The sequence below is a fragment of the Tamandua tetradactyla genome, chromosome 4 (genome assembly GCF_023851605.1).
Source record: "Tamandua tetradactyla isolate mTamTet1 chromosome 4, mTamTet1.pri, whole genome shotgun sequence".
NCBI classification, from domain to species: Eukaryota; Metazoa; Chordata; class Mammalia; order Pilosa; family Myrmecophagidae; genus Tamandua; species Tamandua tetradactyla.
The window spans coordinates 34,180,638-34,201,551 of NC_135330.1; the positions used below are offsets into that span (position 1 = coordinate 34,180,638).

At 36.8% G+C, this 20,914-nt stretch overlaps 1 protein-coding gene across 5 annotated transcripts in view; it reads left to right on the top strand.

Moving 5' to 3' along the window:
- Positions 1-20,914, top strand: part of TDRD5 (tudor domain containing 5) — a 100,883-nt gene that overhangs the window by 34,783 nt on the left and 45,186 nt on the right. For all 5 annotated transcript variants that reach the window (XM_077157131.1, XM_077157130.1, XM_077157132.1 and 2 more), the window contains exons 7-9: positions 4,549-4,702; positions 6,627-6,832; positions 16,628-16,848. In XM_077157131.1, coding sequence (XP_077013246.1) covers positions 4,549-4,702; positions 6,627-6,832; positions 16,628-16,848 — 581 coding nt within the window. The remainder of the gene's footprint in view (positions 1-4,548; positions 4,703-6,626; positions 6,833-16,627; positions 16,849-20,914) is intronic.

Below are 20,914 nucleotides of genomic sequence, written 5' to 3' on the forward strand. Positions count from 1 at the left end.
TTCATAACTGTATTCTGTCTTACGGCTGCATAATATTCCATCTTATGTAAATGTCACAGTTTGTTTAGCCAACTGTCTGTTGATGGACATTTTGGCTGTTTCCATCTCTTGGTAATTGTTAATAATGCTGCTATATACATTGGTGTGTAAATGTCCATTTGTGTCTTTGGCCTCGTGTCCTTTGAGTAGAGACAGCATATAGATGGATCCTGTTTTTTAATCCATTCTGCCAGACTATGTCTTTTGATTGGAGAGTTTAATCCATTAACATTCAGTGTTATTACTGCATGGGTAGTACTTTCTTCTACTATTTTGCCTTCTGGATTTTATATGTCATATCTAATTTTCCTTCTTTTTACCTTTACTCATAGTCTTCCTTTCTACACTCTTCTCCACACCTCTCTCTCCTATCTTCATATCTGTCTCTAGTGTTCCCTTTAGTATTTCTTGCAGAGCTGGTCTCTTGGTCACAAATTCTCTCAGTGATTTTTTGTCTGAAAATTTTTTCATTTCTCCCTCATTTTTGAAGGACAGTTTTGCTGGATGTAGAATTCTTGGTTGGCAGTTTTTCTCTTTTAATAATTTAAATATATTATCCCACTGTCTTCTCGCCTCCATGGTTTCTGCTGAGAGATCTGCGCATAGTCTTATTGGGCTTCCCTTGTATGTGATGGATTGCTTTTCTCTTGCTGCTTTCAAGATCCTTTCTTTCTCTTTGACCTCTGACATTCTGATTATTAAATGTCTTGGAGTATGTCTATTTGTCTATTTGGATCTATTTTCTTTGGGGTACTCTGCACTTCTTGGATCTGTAATTTTAAGTCTTTCATAAGAGTTGGGAACTTTTCAGTGATAATTTCCTCCATTAGTTTTTCTCCTCCTTTTCCCTTCTCTTCTCCTTCTGGGACACCCACAACACGTATATTCATGTGCTTCATATTGTCTTTCAATTCCCTGAGTCCCTGCTCATGTTTTTCCGTTTTTTACCTATATTTTCTTTTTCTTGTCAGTTTTCAGATGTTCGTCCTCCAGTTCACTAATCCTATGTTCTGCCTCTCGAAATCTACCATTGTAGGTTTCCATTGTTTTTTTTCATCTCTTCTACTGTGCCTTTCATTCCCATGAGTTCTGTGGTTTGTTTTTCAAACTTTTGATTTCTTCTTTTTGTTCATTCCTTGCCTTCTTTATATCCTCCCTCAATTCATTGATTTGATTTTTGATGAGGTTTTCCACGTCTGTTTGTATATTCTGAATTAATCATTTCAACTCCTGTATCTCACTTGAATTGTTGGTTTGTTCCTTTGACTGGGCCATATCTTCAATTTTCCTAGTGTGATTTGTTATTTTTTGCTGGTATCTAGGCATTTAATTACCTTAATTGGTTTATTCTGGAGGTTGCTTTCACTTCTTTTACCTAGGGTTTTCTTGCTGGATGAATTTGTTGTTTGTCTGTTCTTTCACATTCAGTTCAGCTTTTTCTGGGCCTCTAGCTTAAGTTTTGTTTAACAGAGGAGAATTTTTCAGTTCTTGTTTTCTTGTTTCTTGCCCTGCTTGTATGGTGCCTTTCCCCCCCCCACACCCTTTGGAGGGTCTACTTAGGTATTATAGACCCCAGCCAGATTTTCCCAGACCAAACTGGCCTCCTATCAGGAGGAAAGAGTCACCTGCATCAACTTTCCCTGAGGGTGAGACCCAGCAGGTTGAAAGACTTTCCTGTGAAGTCTCTGGACTCTGTTTTTCTTATCCTGCCCAGTTTGTGGTGCTCTCTGCCTGCAGGTCCCACCAGCATGAGATGATGGGGTACCTTTAACTTTGGCAGACTCTCCCTGCTGGGGGCATGGTGGAGACAGAGGAGAGGTTGTAGGCTGGTTTTAATGGCTTTAAATTACCCAGCTTTGGTGTCTGAGTTCCTTAATGGAGGGATTCCACCTGAGTTGGGCTTCACCCCTCCCCTGGGGAGGCACAGGCTCCACACAAGCCCTTAAATGAGCTTGTTTTTGCCTATGCCTGGGGCAGTTGCAGTCTGAGAAGAGTTGCCACTGTATCCAAAGGCAGCCAAGCCTCCATAGAAACACAGCCACAAAATCCTCTGTTTCTTTTCTTTTTTCTTTTTCCGTCAGCCCTGCCTCCTTGTTGCTGGGGCAAAAATGAGCGACCTCTGCTTTGACCAGGTTCACCTGAACTGCGGGCATATGTTTAGTTGTCAGAATTTGTGAATTAATTCCACAATTGGTGTTTGGTTGCACTCAGCCCCTGCTGAAAGGTTCCTTTTCCCTTTGGGAAGCAACCTGGGGGGGAGGGGTGCTGGCTGCAGCGGCTTGGAGAACTCATGGTTCTGGGGGGGTTCGCAGCCGGTCCAACTGGTTCAGATTGGGTTATGCTGTGTGTCCGGTCAGTGACGTGGCCCCAGGACGTCTTGCACTGTTTCTGGTTATTTAGTAGATTTTCTGGAAGATGAACTTAAACATGCACATTGCTAAGCTGCCATCTTGGCTGCTACTCTCATTTCTGTACACTTTTATGGTATTCATAGGAGACTGTAAAGGAAAATAATAGTGATCTATACCTATATCCTATCGAAATTACTAGTTTAAAGGAAGAATCTTTTGGGTATCCAAGCAAAAATATCAAGTCACCTGGGTGGGGGAAAAATCAGATTGCTCCACAACAACATTCAGCTGTCAGAAAGGGTAGAGCAAGACCTATAAAATCTGCAAGGAAAGAAAGTATGATGCAAGTATTTTTCCAAGCCAAACTGCTATTTGAATATAAAGGCACCAAACATTTATGATCATGCAGGAGCCCAGGAAATACTGATTCCATGAGCCCTTCTTATAGCAATACCTACAGCAAACTAAGGGGTAGATGGAAAAACCTGTAATACGAGCAAAAAGTAATGAATATTGAGTCAGTTTGACTGTCAGAAAAAGACTAACTATGGGGATTATATTCTAAGAACCATAGATAGTATGCAAACTGTGACAATGTAAATGTATACATAATAAAATTAGGAGGATGAAGAGAAAGATACTGAAAGTCTACTGATCTGCTTCACATTTTTTATGTCCAGTGGAAGGTTCCAAAAGTTAATCATATACATAGGATATACACACACACACATAAACACACATAATATTTGAAGGCATAACTCTGAACTTTAAAAAAAGAAGAATATAGCTAAAATTAGGTTATAATTTTTGGAAAGTTACACAGGCAATTGGTAACTATTGTTATTTTCAGGAAAGTGATCTCTGGATGGGTGGGGCAGAGACTTGAATTTTGCTGTGTAACTTTTTTCACCTTTTGAAGACCATTTGCCTATTCAAAACATTAGTAACTTAAAATTTTAAAAAAACCTCCCCAACCTAGACTTACTTTCAATTGAGTTGCATATTCATGGCATTAAGACTTTCAGAGAATTAGAGAAACCATTCAAGAGACTAATGAACATAAAAGTAAAAGAGACCTTAATATATAATTTACGAAGAAGTAAATAGAGATACCAACTCAAATTCACCATCATTTCTGCCCTGACATCCACCAATTCCTTATGTCTTGGGGTGTCCATGATAGCTGGCTATAGATGTGAAATTAATGACCCATTTGTACCATACTTGACTGATGCTAGGCCCCTGTTTTTGTAAGTATTCCATCGTAAGGAGTTGAGTCTCAGAGCATCACATGCAGCCACCCTCTGTCAGGAGGTCAGTATGTTTATAGTTTTTGCTTTTTCTGTTCCTATCTTCTCCAAGGTGAATAAGTAAGAAGCAAGGCTTTATATCCTATTAAAACCTAGACAGAGGAATGGTGTCCCAATTATAATTAGCACGGCTACTTTATTCTGACTAGCGAGAAAAGTTTAATGGTCAAGGATTAGAACATCTTAATGGCTAGGTCTTATTAACAAAGGCAAACTTAGAATTTGCCATACAGCTTAGTCCATTTCAAGCCAAAAAACACATAGGATTGAATACACGTGTATTCTATCTATATTAGGTATGACTTTTCTTCTTTTCTAAGGCAAGAAACTCATAACACACTGTAGGAAATACACTGATAGACACCTGCTTATCTCTCCCAACTTCTAAGGTTATAATAAACAGAATTTAAGGAAATAATTTTTAATTTATTATATGTTAGAAATAGTAGCAGATTCTCTCTCTTTGAACAGTAGTTTTATGGAAAGTAAACAGTAGTTTTACAATGATTTTTGTATTTTGTATATTCAAGCATTTTTTTCCTATACTATAATCAGGCATTATTAAAAATGAGAGGCGAAAAGGTCCCCTAATTATCATTTAAGTTTATTTTACTACATAGTCTAAAAGGAACTTGAAGTTGGCCTACCAGTTTTATGATGAGGTTATAGGTCTCTTGGTTTGTATTACATGCATGGAAGCAAACCTTTTCTGTAATACTGAGTTCAGTGACCCTTAAACATTTAGTTCGGGTAAGTCCAAATTAAAGCATTGTCCAAGGGCATCTCCATATGAAAATGTCTTTTGCACAACATTGTGGTTTCATGTTGTTTCTATTTTTTTCTGACAGGAAATTTTTAAAGAGCAACTTTCACCCAAAAAAATGGGCTTCTTAAATGTGACAGAACTTGTTGGAGCCCTTAGTGATATTCTCCATGTTGAATTCAGGGAAGGAGGGCAAGACTTACTGGTGTTTGATGCTGATGTGAAACCTCTACCACCTGGTGAGTTGAACCACAATATGGTGCAAACCTGATTTATGATATGTCCTTGTAAGGATACGGAAAAAGAAAGCATCGATTGATTGTTATAACCACATCAACCAAACAGGTCACACAGCCATGAAAATGTTTTATACATAATGACCTTTCTGGTGACATTGTTATAATAGGTTCATGGTATAATGAATGAAGACCATCTGAATTTTTTAAATTAATTTCTTCATTGTCCAGTTTTTGGACAATTCTGAAGGAAACCAACTTTCTGAAATGGTGGTCTACGGGGAAAGCACTAGATAGATAGTTCAGTGCTTCTTGACTATGTGCATCAGAAACTTTTTAGAAATACGTGGAGATTCGAACTAAATTGGTGTGCATTGAGACCCAACGTTTGTATTTTTTGAAGTTTTTATTTGGGGATAATTTTAGGTTTATAGAAATGTTGCAAAGATAGTACAGAAATTCTCATTTCCCCTTCACCCAGTTTCTTCCAGTATTATCATCTTACATTACCACATTACTTTTGTCAAAACTAAGAAATCAACATTGGTACATATATTATTAAACTCCAGACTATATTCACAATTCACCAATTTTTCCATGAATGTTCTTTTAATGTTCCTGGACCATTGTTTATTTGGTTTTGGTCTGGGGTCTTAGTTTTTTTTTTATTCTTCTAAAATTTTTATTGAGATCAGTATAGATTCACATGCAGTTGTAAGAAATAATAGAGATCCCAGGTGCCCTTTACCCTGTTTCTCCATTGGTAATACCTTATAAAACTATAATATAATACAGTGCTTGTGTTTTCATAAACCTCTAAAAGTTATTATGATGGACAGCTTTTTTCCAAAATATAACTAACTATTGATTTTTCTGATTATTAAAGTAAGTCATGTATGTTCTAAAAATATAAAAACAGCATAGTTGAGCATAAAGTAGAAAGTGAATATTTTTCATCATTCTACTCCCCAGAAATAATGCTGTTAGAATTTTGGTATATGTAGGATAGGCTTCCAGACTTTTTACAATGTATTTATAAGCATAACTCTTTTTTAATTACAAAAGCAGTACATGTTTGTTTTAAAAGTCCAACAATAAAGAGGTAACTAGTGTTAATAGGTTTAGTGTATTTTTTCTGGACTTCTTTTATATAATATAGTTAGTAATCATATGTGTGATTTTCTAACACAAAACAGTATTCTATAAATATTATGTAAGTCCTTTTTATACTTCATAATTGTGAATGTTTTTCAATGTCAGTATATACGCATTTATTTCATCCTTTTTAACTACATAGAATTCTATTGTGTGGCTATCTTATAATTCATTTAACCAGTCTCCTATCACTGGAAATTTATATTGTTTTCATTTTTCACCATTATAAAAATACAGTAGTAAATTTTGTTGTACCTATATCTTTGTGCAATTATTAGTTATTTCCTTGGGAGTCACTATGATTTTACATCTATCTGTGTTAACATGCCAGCCTTTTGTAATTATTATATACATGTGAGTTTGAACAAAATATGTGGTTTGATTGGGAATTTCGTATGAATTAAGGCGTTATATTATGGAATATTACATTATTACATATATGTACATGATAGAAGAGATATACTGTTCTAAAGCAACATCAAATGCTCACTTCTTAAATTGAACAAAAAATAAATTCAGATCAGGATGTTGAAAAATAAAGCCTTGCCACATTACAACTGCTTCTTTCCCTGAAACACACTCACACATACAGTAAATAATTTAACATTTATTCCCTTCTGGAACTCCCTTTAAATCTCTCCACCCATGAGAGTTCTGTGAGTACTGGTTTGTATTTTTCATTTATTATTGTCCCCCTAGTGCCTGACACAATTGTAACAATTGTGCAAATTATTTTAACAGGTATACATAGGCTATTCTTTTGACTTTGCAGATGGAGCTGTTTCATCAGTCAGAGATTCATGTATAGTTCAATCAGATAAGAAAATAGAAGCCAAAGCTTGTGTCTCTAGTCCCCCTAGAAATTCACTGTCTACTGCTGCTTTCAAGGAGACCACGTGGAATAGTCCTTTGAAAAACCGTGAAGAGCCAGCGCGGATTTTCAAGAAGCCTAATCTGGTGGTAAAGCCTTTACAGCTGGTGAGTGATGCTTCAAGACTCTGTGCACTGGAGATTCAGCACCATGAGAGATAATGGAATGACATTTCTTTAAACCCAAATTCTTTTCAGAAAGGTCTTATTTCTAGTCTACTAGTCTTTGTTTCTCTTCTTGGAAAAGAGACCAGATCTTTGGTTTGAAGACACCTAGTGTAACATTTCTTCTAGTTTTCAATCTTTTATATAACTAGATTTCCCTCAAGTGTCGTTTAAAACTTTTCAGATCATTTTGAAGGTTTGACAGTTCTCTCATGATGGCATCGCTGATACTGATTCAGTATGTTTCAGAATTTGCGTTTGAAAACCCTGGAGGGGTTTAGAGGGAGGAATTAGGAGCTCTGTTTTTTGGCTGTATGGCTCAACAACTGCAGCCAGTTAACTCTGTTTTATAATCCTCAGTGATTAGGTGCTTTAATTTTTTTTCTCCTTTCTTACATTTCCACACAATGCTTCCTCTTGTGTTGTCATCTTCAGTCACTGTGTTGTCTTATGGAATAAATTGCTTACTCTTCTTCCTTTCTACACACAATACCTGGCTTCTTCCATGGAGGAAAAAAAAATTTAGAAACATGCTATATTTTCTGCAGGGCAACCTGGAGATCTAGAGGAAAATAATATAATTTAGAATGAGAGTGTTTGAGAAAACTCTTCTGTTCTCTATTAGAGAAGCGGTAGGTTTACAGAACATTTTTGCATAAAAGGCAGAATTCCCACGTACCACCCTATTATTCACACCATGCATTAGTGTGGAACATTTCTTACAATTGATAGCACCTTTTTATAAATGTACTATTAACTGTAGTCCGTGGCTTAAATCAGGGTTCACTTTTTGTGTAGCATATGTATTTTTTAAAATGTTATTCTGTATCATAAATACAGTGTAACATTTCTCCTTTTAATCACATTCAGATATGTATTTCACTGCTGTTAATTACATTCACAATGTTGCATTACCATCACCACCATCTGTTACCAGACCATTTCTATCATTCCAATAGTAACTCTGTACATTTTAAGTATTAATTTAGTGTTCCCTATCCCCATCCTGTCCCCTGGTAACCTTCATGCTTGATTCTTACTCTATGAGTTTGCTTATTTTAATTATTTTAAATCACTGAGCCCGTATGTTATTTGTCCTTTTCTATCTATCTTATTTCACTCAACATGATGTCTTCATGGTTTATTCATAATGTCCCATGGTATCAGGAGTTCATTCCTTTTCATGACTGAGTAATATTCCATTGTATGTATATATCACATTTTGTTTATTCATTTTTCAGTTGATGGACACTTGGGTTGCTTCCATCTTTTGGCAGTTGTAAATAATGCCACTGTGAATATTAGTGTGCAAGTATCTGTTTGAGTCCCTACTTTCAGCTCTTCTGGGCATTTACCTAGTAGTGGGATTACTGGATCATATGGTAATTCTATTCTTAGTTTCCTGAGTAACTGCCAAACTGTCTTCCATAGTGGCTGCATGAAATAGGAAGATAGCTATTTCTCTGTATCTTCTCCAACACTTGTTATTTTCCATTTTTTAAATAGCAACCAATCTAATGGGGTGTGGAATGATAGCACATTGTGAATTTAATATGTATTGCCTTGATAGCTAATGATGTTAAGTATTTTTTCATGTGCCTTCTGGCCATTTGTATATCTTCTTTGGAGAGATATGGTATTCAAGTCTTTTGTCCAATTTTTAAAATTGGGTTGTCTTTTTGTTGTTACCTTGAAGGATTTCTGTATATATTCTAGATAGTAATCTTTCATCAGATATCTGCTTTCCAAATACTTTTTCCCATTGTGTAGGTTGTTGTTTAACTTTCATGAGAAAGTCCTTTGTGACACAAAAGTTTTTAATATTGATGGATCCCATTTGTCTGTTTTTTCTTTTGTTGTTTTTGCTTTGGATGTAAAATCTAAGAAACCATTGCTAGTGGGGTTCTGAGGATGCTTCCCAACATTTTCTTCTAGGAGATTGATGGTTTTGGCTCTTAACTTTAAGTCTTTGAACCATTTTGAGTTGATTTTTGAATAAGGTGTAAGATAAGGTCCTCCTTTTTCTTGAAAATGGAGATCCAGTCTTCCCAGCACCATTTGTTAGAGAGACTATTCTTTTACAGTTAAGTGGTCTTTGCCCCCTTGTCAGAAATCATTTGGCCATAAATGTGAAGATTGATTTCTGCACTTGCAATTCGATTCCATTGGAGTATATGTCTGTCCAAGTGCCAATACCATATTCTTTTGATGGTTTTGTAATAAGTTGTAGGTCAGGAAGTGTAAGTCCTCCAATTTCATTCTTTTTCAGGATGACTTTAGCTATTTGGGTCCCTTACCCTTCAATATAAATTTGATGATTGGCTTTCCATTTTTGCAAGAAAGTTATTGGGATTTTTATTAGGATTGCATTGAATCTATAAATTGCTTTGGGTAGACTTGATATCCTAATGATATTTACTCTTCCATGAACACAGATGCTCCTTCCATTTATTTAAGTCTTCTTTGATTTCTTTAGCAGTGTTTTGTAGTTTTCTATGTACAAGCCCTTTATATCTTAGGTTAGATTTATTCCTAGATACTTGATTCTTTTAGTTGCTACTGCGAGTGGAATATTTTTCTTGATTTTTTTCTTCTGGTGGTTCATTGCTTGTGTATAGAAACATTATTGTTTTTTGGCATTTGATTTTGTACCCTGCTGCTTTGCTAAATGTGATATTGGCTCCAGGAGCTTTGTTGTGGATTTTTCAGGATTTTCTGTCTATAAGATCATGCATCTACAAATAGGGAAAGTTTTATTTTTATCTTTCTAATTTGATGTCTTTTATTTCTTTTTCTTGCCTAATTGCTCTGGCAAGAATTCCAGTACAATGTTGTATACCAGTGGTGACAGTGGGCATTCTTGTCTTCTTCCTGATCTTAGATGGAAGGCTTTCAGTCTTTCACCATTACAGAGGATGTTGGCTGTGGGCTTTTTATATATGCCTTTACCAGATGAAAAAGTTTCCTTCTATTCATAGTTTCTAAGTGTTTTTGTCACTGAGGGGTACTGGATTTTGTTAAATACCTTTTCTGCATCATTGAGATAACCATGTGGTATTTTTCCTTCATTGTGTTAATGTGGTGTATAGTATTAATTGATTTTCTTATGTTGAACCAACCTTGCATACTCAGGATAAATTCCTCTTGCTTATGGTGCATAAATCTTTAATATGCTGTTGGATTCAACATGTGTACTGGTTAAGTATATAGTATACTGGTTAAGATTTTCACATCTATGTTCATAAGACATATCAGTCTGTAGTTTCTTTCCTTGTAGTATTTTTATCTGGCCTTGATATGAGAGTGATGTTTTGTAGAATGAATTAGGGAGTGTTCCTTCTTCTTTTTTTTGGAAAAGTTTGAGAAGAATTGGAACTGTCTTCTTGGAACCATCTGATTCTGTGGTTTTCTTTGTTGGGAGGTTTTTGATTGCTGATCTCCTTACTCGTAATTGGTTTGTTGTGATCTTCTATTTATTCTTGAGTCAGTGTTGATAACTTGCGCATTTCTAAGACCTTTTCCATTTCATCTAGGTTATCTAATTTATTGGCATACAGTTATTCATAGTATCCTCTTATAGTCCTTTTTATTTCAATGGGTTCAGTAGTAATGTCCCCTTTTTCATTTCTGATATTCTTTATTTGTATCCTCTCTCTTTATTTTCTTTTTCAGTCCAGACAGTTTTGTCAATTTTATTGATCTTTTCCACAAACCAGCACTTAGTTTTGTTGATTCTGTGTATTGTTTTTTGGTTTTCTCTTTTATTTATCTCCTCTCTAATATCATTTCCTTCCTTCTGCATGCTGCAGGTTCAGTTTGCTCTTCTTTTTTCTAGTTCTTCCAGTTCTGAGGTTAGGTCTCTGATTTGAAGTCTTATTTTTTAGTCTAAACATTTAGAGCCCTAAATTTCCCTTTCATCACTGTCTTTGCTACATCTCATAAGTTTTCATATATTATGTTTTCGCTTTCATTCCCCTTAAGATATTTCTTACTTTTGTTTCTGATTTCCTCTTTACCCTATTGTTTAATATCCACATTGGTGAATTTTTCATTTCTCCCTCTGCTATTGATTTTAGCTTCATTCCATTGTAGTTGGAGAATAGACATCGTATGTATGATTTCAATATTTTTTGAGACTTGGTTTTGTTAACTGACATATGGTCTATCCTGGGAATGATTCATGTGCACTAGAGAAAGAATGTGTATCTGTTGTTAAAGCATTCAGAGTTTCCTTAAAGTCTTCTATTTCCTTATTGATCTCCTGATAAGATGTTCTATCCATTATTGCAAATGGTATATTAAAGTATCCTGCTCTTAATGTGGTACTGTCAGTTACTCCCTTCAAATATGACAGTATTTGCTTCATATATTTTGGGGCTCTGCTTTTAGGTGCATGTATATTTATAATTGTTACATCTCATTGTTGAATTCTCCCCTTTATCAATATATAATGACCATCTTTGTCCCTCATAGTTGTTTTTGACTTAAAGTCTGTTTTATCTGATATTAGTATAGCTCCCCCAGCTCTTTTTTTAAAAAATATTTTTATTGATAAATCTTAACATACAAACATGCAAACATATTTAGCATACAAACATTCCATACATAGTATACAGTCATTGGCTCACAATATCATCACATAGCTGTATATTCATCACCATGATCATTTTTTAGAACATCTGCATCACTCCAACAAAAGAAATGAAAAAGAAAAAAGAAAAACACATACATACCATCCCCCTTACCCCTCCCTCTCATTGACCACTAGTATTTCCATCTACCCAATTTATTTTAACCTTTGTCCCCCCCATTATTTGTTTGTTCTTTTATCCATATTTTTTACTCATCTGTCCATACCCCAGATAAAAGGAGCATCAGACACAGGGTTTTCACAGTCACACAGTCACACTGTAAAAGCTATACCATTATACAAACATCTTCAAGAAAAATGTTACCAGTGGTACTTGTATGGTATATTTTTTGTGTCATTTCAGTTTCAGCCTACTTGTGTCTTTGAATTTAAGTTGAGTCTCTTGCGGAAAATATATAATTGGGTCATGTTTTTTTAATTCATTCTGACAATCTCTTCCCCTGACTGGAGAGTTTAATTTGTTTACATTTAAAGTCACTACTAATAATGCGGGAGTTTCTTCTGTCATTGCGCTGTTTAGTCTTTTTAAGTCTGTACCTTTTTTGTACTTCAATTCTTCCGTTACTAGCTACTTTTCTATTTATTTGATTTCTTGAGTTGTACCATAGTGAGTGCCTTCTCATTTCTGTCTGGATATATTTTTCATGTTTTCTTTGTGGTTACCATGAGGTTAAAATTTGACAACCTAAATATATAGCAATCATACTTGGTTTGATACCAACTTAACTTCAATAGCATGCATGCATACTTTTCCTATACCTCTTTGTGCCCCCACCATTTTTTTGGTACTTGTTACCACTTGCATCTTTATATATTATATGTCCAAAAACATAGATTTATCATTAATTTTTATGCATTTTCAGTTTAGCACTTGTAGGAAGAAGTGGAGTTACATACCAGACAATATATTACAATAATATTGGCATCTATAATTGTCCAAATTTTCATTTTTGGGGGGGACAGGCACTGGGAATTGAACCTGGTTTCTGGCATGGCAGGCAAGAAATCTGCCTGCTGAGCCACCATTGGACCCACCCAAGTCTTTATTTCTTTATGCCACTTTGAACTACTGTTTAGTGTCCTTTCCTTTCTGAAAAACTCCCTTCAGCATTGCTTGTAGGACAGGTCTAGTGGTGATTAATTCCCTCAGCTTTTGTTTACCTGAGAATGTCTTAATCTCTCCCTTGTTTTGTTTTGTTGTTGTTGTTTTACACAACATCTTGGATTTATTGGAGGTTGGACATTACAGGCTCAGGCACAGTTTGTTTCTGGGTAAGAAGAGTCATGGCTTCTTCTCTCAGCTCTCCTGGCATTTTGGGGTACTGCTCCTGCAGGTTTCTTCTCCGTGCCCCCTTTCCTGCACATATCTCTACCCCCTCCCTGCCTCTCAAATCTCTTATTTTCACTAGCTGATAGATATGGTACTGGGCCCTGTGTTCGCTGGCCGACACCTCAGAGATATATGCAATGCACAGCAAGATCTGCATGTCTCTTTTGGTGACCACCTGCAGGATGGTGAAGTTCTCCAGCATGCTGTTCATCATGTACTTCTTGGGCATGTGCTTCAGTTTGTGGATGAAGTTGTTAATGTACTCACAGATCAGGAACTGGTGGATGTGGTATGAGTGATGGCCAGTCTCATAGGCATATTCTGTCTCCACTCTCTCTACCACCTGCTTACCAAAAGATAATCACCAGTGGAGCTGGTGATTATCATGTTCTCGGGACTCTCATACTGGCTGGAGACCCCGTAGAAGGAGCTACCTTCATCCTCTATGTTGGTGTTGAGGTCTGCCATCATCTGAGCTTTCAGCAAGTGGTAATCTTTTTGCTGATGGAGAATCTTGCCTTGATGTTGATGGCTCCTGATGGATCAGGTTGGCAGTTATTAAAGGTTGGCAATGGCAGTACCTTAAAATACAATGAAGTCTGCCACAGTGATTGACTCTTCCTTTCATGAAAGATTCCTCTGTTGTATACAATGCCATCAATAGCTTCTTGTTTTTGAAAGAGAATCTCATCAGATATAAAATTCTTGGCTGGCAGTTGTTTTCTTTCAGCACAAAACATTTCAACCCACTGCCTTCTTGCCTTCATAATGTCTAATGAGAAATCAGTGCTCATTCTAATTGCGATTCCCTTGCATGTAGCACATTGCTTTTCTCTTGTAATTTTCAGAACTCTATCCTTACCTTTTGCATTTGATAGTGTGATCAATATGGGATATATTTTTCTTCATGTTTATCCTGTTTGGTGTTCTCTGAGCTTCTTGGATGTTGTGCTGGTTTGAAAGGATGTGTGTCCCCAAGAAAAGCCCTGTTTTAATCAAAATCCCACTTCATAAAGGCAGAATAATCCCTATTCAATACTGTATGTTTGAAACAGTAAGCAGATCATCTCCCTGGAGATGTGATTTATTCAAGAGTGGTTGTTAAACTGGATTAGGTGACAACATGTCTCCACCCATTCGGGTGGGTCTTGATTAGTTTCTGAAGTCCTACAAAAGAGGAAACATTTTGGAGAATGAGAGATTCAGGGAGCAGAGCAGAACAACATAGCCATGAGAAGCAGAGTCCACCAGCCAGCAATCTCTGGAGATGAAGGAAAATGCCTTCCAGGGAGCTTCATGAAACAGGAAGCCAGGAGAAGAAGCTAGCAGATGACACTGTGTTCACCATATGCCCTTCCAGATGAAAGAGGAACCCTGAACTTTATCAGCCTTCTTGAACCAAGGTATCCTTCCCTGGATGCCTTAAATTGAACATTTCTATAGACTTGTTTTAATTGGGACATTTTCTCAGCCTTAGAGCTGTAAACTAGCAACTTATTAAATTCCCCTTTTTAAAAGCCATTCTGTTTCTGGTATATTGCATTCTGCCAGCTAGCAAACTAGAACAGATGTGTATATTCACATCTTTTTCTAAGTTTGGGAAGTTCTCTGTCATCTTTTCTTTGACAATTTCTTCTGCCCCTTTTTCTCTTTGTTTTTCTCTGGGACTCCCATAATGCATATATTAGTGCACTTGATGGTGCAGCATAGCTGTCTTGGGTTATTTTCACTTTTTTTTTTTTTTTTTTTTTTTTGCGTGGGCAAGCACTGGGAATTGAACCCAGGTCTCCGGCATGGCAGGCGAGAACTTTGCCTGCTAAGCCACTATGGTGCACCCTGTTTTCACTTTCAGTATTTCTTTTTTCTTTCTACTCTTCAGCCTGGCTTATTTCAAGTGTCTTGCCTTCATGTTCACTGATTCTTTTGCTAGCTCCAGTATGCTCTTGAATAGCTCCTGGGCATTTTTCATATCAGTTATTGTGGTCTTCAACTCCAGTAGTTCAGCTTGGTTCCTTTTTAAAATTTCTCTCTCTTAGACTGTCATATTGCGTATTCATTGTTTCCCTTATATCCTTTAGTTCTTTCTCTGTATTTTCCTTCATCTTGAGCGTTTTTAAGGTCCTTCTTTTAAAGGCTTTACTCACTGTGTCCACGTTCTGGTTTTCTGTCCTGGTGTTTCTGGGTTTTTGTCCTTTCCCTGTAGACAGGCCATCATTTCCTAGTCTTTGTTTATGGTTGACCTTTTTTTTTTGCACATGGTACATTTTAATATTTATTTTAAAATTTAATAGTTATTTAAAAATAAACTCAGGATTTTTTTTTCCCTGGAGATATGTTTTTTGATTTTGTAACCAGCTGCTAATAGACAGATTTTCCTGAGCTTCAGCCCTGCTCTCAGGAAGGTCTCCTCAAGGTGAATGCAGTGTGCACAGTTTCCTCTGTCTTTTTGGGCCTCTGTCTCATCCTAGATTGTTTCTCATTAGTTGTTTGGGAGTTCCCCTGTTTACTAGAGTTTGATTATCCCGTTTCCCAGGAAGGACCTCCCTCTCCTGGGTATTTGAAACCAGCAGGGCTTTGCCCCAAGCTGTCCATCTCTGTAGTTTCTTACATTCCTTTCATTATCTCAAGCAGCTTCTGCCTGGAGGGCAAATTCTGGGTGGAGACCCTTGCCAGAGAGAATTTACTCAGATCAGTCTTTCCCATCCAAGACAGGACCAGGGACCCACAAGGGGAGAAGATTGACTCCACTGTACCTTGAGGGGGGAATCAGGAAGAGAAACCAAGCTTCCCAAAAGCTTATCCAGTAAATACAGCCCTTCAACAGTGTCCTGCAGCCCTGAAGAAGCTCTGGGTCCTTAAGTCTCCACTGCTACCACCCCTGTCCTGGCCAGTTGAAACAATGGCTACCACCGCTTTTGTCCAGGGTGGGTTGAAACCATAGCTGCCCTCAGTGCTGGGTCTCCATCAGTCTGAATTCACTAATAAAAAACAATGATCAATGACTGGCCATGTCCAACCCTGGTCTTGAGGAAGAGGAATTTTATGCCCCTTTCTGTCACCAGCAAGCTAGTCATATAAGAGAGAGATGGGTCCTGTAGCTGCTGTGTACAATGAGCAATTTACTATTCTTTACTGTCATTTATCAGCGTCTTCCTCCTGCTTTTCCCTGGATACTGTACAGTGTTCTTCTGGTCTCCAGAGTTTCAAAATACTTGCTTCAGACAGTTCCTGCCTGTTTTTATTAGTTGTTCTGGTAGAAGGACTACGTCCTGGAGCTCCCTACTCTACCATCTGCCCACAATCCTCTGAAAAACACTATTTCATATTGGAAGTATAGTCTAAAATTTAATCGATTCCTTAAAGTTACCTTTGATTGTTGCTAGGGTTCGGTAGGTGAGAAGCCATTTTACTTTAGCCTGAATATTTGAAATATCATGTTTTCCATTTTAGACAACGTTAGACAATCAAGTAACAGTCTTTTTAACTGTTTACCTATGTCATAAGGCAGTAGTTTTCATTGTTTGACATAGGTAAGGATTGCCTTGAGAATTTTTTTAAATGCATAATTGTGCAGCCCACTCTCCAGTATTGTAATTCAGTAAGTCTGAGCTAGAGCCCAAGAATATGTGTTTTTAGTTTCCCAGGTGATTCCGATAAAGGTGATTCATGGAATATTCTTTAAGAAATATTGTCATAGGGTTTGAAAATGCCACCCAAAAGTTTGTAGTACTTTCTTTGATTTTTTTTTAACTTGTAGCAAATAGGAATAAACAAATCACAGCTCAACCTGGCAATGGCAGATCATGATATCCCACCAGATGCTGTACAGGACAAGAAATTATGCAGACTCCCACCATTAGATACCAGCACCCTCGTGGGAGTCTTTGTGGAGTATATTATCTCTCCAAGTCAATTCTACATCCGGATCTATAGCAGGGATTCATCAGAGTTGCTTGAAGACATGATGATTGAAATGCGGTAGGCCTCTGTTGTTTTCAGTGTGTTTTGCATGCGTGTCACTGTAAGTCAACAGTTCTCAAACATTTTGATCTCAGGACTCTCTATAATTGAGGACCCAAGAGAGTTTTAGTTTACTGATATTAATCATATAGAAATTAAAACTGTGGAATTTTAAAAATATTTATTTTAAAAATAAGAGATCCATTCTGTGCTAATATAAATAACATATTTTTATGAAAAATAACAATTTTCCAATACAAAAAATTTAGATGAGTGTCATTGTTTTGAATTTTTGCAAATCTCTTTAATCTCTGGTTTAGTAGAAGCCAGATTTTAATATGCTTCTGTTTGAGATCATTTGTTTTGGGTTGATGTACATGAAGGAACCCTGGTGTCACACAGATAAGTAATTGGAAAAAAGATTATTTTAAAAGCTTTTTCAGAATATCATGAATATTATTATTTGGAAATATAGCAAAACTTGCCAATGATGTTCTCTTCTTTTTTTTTTTTTGAAACATTTAAAAAAATTTTTTTTTGAAATTCAACTCTGATTTATTTTAGTGCTGTTTTAAGAAATATTTTTATTGAGAAATCTTCACACATGCATTCCATACATGGTGTACATCATTGACTCACAATATCATCACATAATTGAGTATTCATCATAGTGACCATTTTTTAGAACACTTGCATCACTCCAGAAAAAGAAATAAAAAGAAAAACTCACACATACCATATAGCTTACTCCTCCCTCACATTGACCACTACTATTTCCATCTATCCAATTTTTTTTACCCTTTCTCCCTGCTATTATTTATTTATTTTATCCATTTTTTTTACTCATCTGTCCATACTCGGGATAAAAGGAGCAACAGACACAAGGTTTTCACAATCACACAGTCGCATTGTAAAAGCTATATTTTTATACGATCGTTTTCTTGAATCAAGGCTACTGGAACACAGCTCAACAGTTTCAGGTACTTCCCTCCAGCCACTCCAATACACCATAAACTTAAAAGAGATACCTATTTAATGAATAAGAATAACCTCCAGGATAACCTCTCAACTAATTGAAATCTCTGAGCCACTGAAACTTTGTCTCATTTCTCTCTTCCCCCGTTTGGTCAGGAAGGTTTCTCAGTCTCATGATGCTGGATCCCAGCTCATCCCGGGATTTCTGTCCCACCTTGCCAGGGAGATTTACATCCCTGGGTGTCATGTCCCATGTAGGATAGAGGGCAGTGAGTTCACCTGCCAGGTTGGCTTAGAGAAAGATGCCACATCTGAGCAACAAAAGAGGCTCTCTGGGAGTGACTCTTAGGCCTAATTTTAAGTAGACTTAGCCTTTCATGGGCAAACCCCAAGATCAAGGGCTTGGGTCTATTGATTTGGTTGTCCCCACTACTTGCGAGAATATCAGAAATTCTTCAAATGGGAAAGCTGAATATTTCCTCCTTTCTCTCCATTTCCCCAAGGGGACTTTGCAAATACTTCTTTATTCACTGCACAGATTACTCTGAAATTTATCAGGGCATGACACTAACCTGGACAAACCAACAAAAAAGACAATGATGGTCTCTTAAAAAATAGTTAATGTGAAATTCGAACTTTTTATATTCTATTATTTTATTCATTGGTTTGTTTTTGCACTTTGAATGGATCCAGGGCTGTCTATATATTTCAGGGCCTAATGCAAAATGAAAATGTGGGGCTTTATGTTTAAAAATTATTAAAAATTTCAAGACAGTAATAGCCGAACATTAACCAAGTATAGGGCCACTCTAAGCATGGACTAAAAAGAAGACAGCCATGACTGGATCTTTTACCTATGCCTGTTTTTATAACATGAATTAGTCATTTAGTAAATAAACACTGGTTCACTGAGTTACACAGCTCTTTCAGATGTTCTCTCCTTTCGTCACACAATATCAAATCACATTTATTAATTTTGTCACTGATCTCATTAGAAAAGTCTTAAGTTTTGGGAAGCTGTCAGACTTATGATTTTCCAAGCTCCTGATTTTTACTTGAAAGTTTGAATTGCATTGCTGACCAAACTGATATTGTCAGTTGTTTTCCTTGAAATAATAGGCTCATTTCATTCATTTTTGGGAATAAATGTAGTTTGCCAATTCAAACACAAATGGTATTTATTTGGAATAAAAATATGTTCCGTGAAATAAGCAGCTAGTTCAATTTCACAGCTAAAATGTACAGGTGCTTTTCCTGGAGACACCTTGGAAAGTGCTTTAGGTGTACTTGAGTTCTGTCACAGATAATATCGAAAAGGTGTTAGATGTTAACGTGGTTGGGATTTTATAAACTTAATTCATTTTATTGCTTCATCAAAGACATTACTTGGTGAAACTGGTCTCGTTTTATTTTTAGCTGTGATTGCTGGGAGTGACTAATAATGACTACTCTTCCAGTGTGTTGCCACTGCTTTGAGCAAAGGTGCCTACCTGCAGTATTGCCCACCATTGCACTTGTCAGTGAAAATATCAACACAGTGAAATGGGAAAATAATATTTTCAGTAGTAGTATGAAAATAATTTAAATAGTTTCAATCTTGTGGCCTTCCTGAAAAAGCCTCAGCATCCCCAAGATCCATGGACTATACTTTGAGAAATATAGCTCTAAATGATCTCATTTCTCTACCAAAAATCTGTATCCTTTGTTAGCAAACACTTGTACAAAGTAGACATTTTCAGTCACTTTTGATTTCTTATAAACAAAGTCTGATTTTTACATTGATGTCAAATATAATAATTTATTTCGTTTACTTTGTATACCTCCCAAAGTAGTCCATTGGTGATATATTCATCTCCCAACCCAGAACACCTGGCATAATATGTCACATAAAAATCATTTAGTAATTACTATATATTCTATTCTATATGCCTTTGAATTGTAGTACAGTATAAGCATTAGTATATTTTGGCTCTGTACCTTGAAGTTGCCTTACTTCTCTGGGCTTCCTCTTCTCATCTCCAAAGTGGGCACCCACCTCACAGAGTTGTTAAGATTAAAGTACTTGGAACAGAGCCTGGCTCAAATGTCGGCAGCTGTTATTATTCATACTTGTAACCACTAAGTGCTTAGTGTGGGGCTGCTGAGGCGCTGTCAGAGTGAGGATAAAACATGGTCTCTCCTTTGTGAATACCATGAATAGCTGGGGAGGTAGGTATTGGATAAGTGGGAGGTTGTGGGAGTCAATACTTCTGCCTGGGAAGGATTGAGATCAATGATCTGAGCCTCAAAAACAAGTTATAGTTTGTCGATATGGAGGCCTGTGTGGGTGTATGCATGTTGGTCCTGGCACCAAGGCCAGCAGTAACACAGGATTGTGGAGTATGCTCTGGGACTGAATAGTACGTGAAGTTAGCACTCACCGGGATAGGGGGACAGTGACTGCATATGAGACTATAAGACTAGGGGAGAGTTAGATTATGAAAGGCTTTGTACACCATGGGAAGGAGTTTTTATTTTATTCTGTACACCATATGAGGATTCCCTGAGTGTTTTGAGAAAGGAGGACTATCAACAGGATTATATTTTAAAAGGATAACTGGGTGTTATCTTGAAGATGGATGGAATGAAGGGAGTAAGATCCTTTATTAGGCTGTTTTTGGCGAGAGATATGTGAGAATAGACAGGAGGAGATAAAATAGATCAGGTCTGGTGATAAGAATGGGGTTGAAGAGACTAAGGGAGAAGGAGAATATGAAACTACATTGGCTTTAGGATTTACGACTAGGTGGATTTGAGCTAGAGTGAGAAGTTAAAAGTTTACTTTATGTATAATATCTCTGGAGTGATAATGGAATAGTCAACTGACAGTGTTGTTGTGCCAGCTTGAATCTGTTGTGTATCTCAGAAGAGTCATGTTTTTTAATCCTCATTCAATTGCTGGATGGGATATTTTTTATTGTGTCAATGGAGATGTGACTCACCCAATTGTGGGTGGTAACTTTTGATTAGATGATTTCCATGGAGATGTGTTTCCACCCATTCAAGGCAGAGTTGCTTACTGGAGCCCTTTAAGAGGGAACCGTTGTGGAAAAAGCTCAGAGCCTTCACA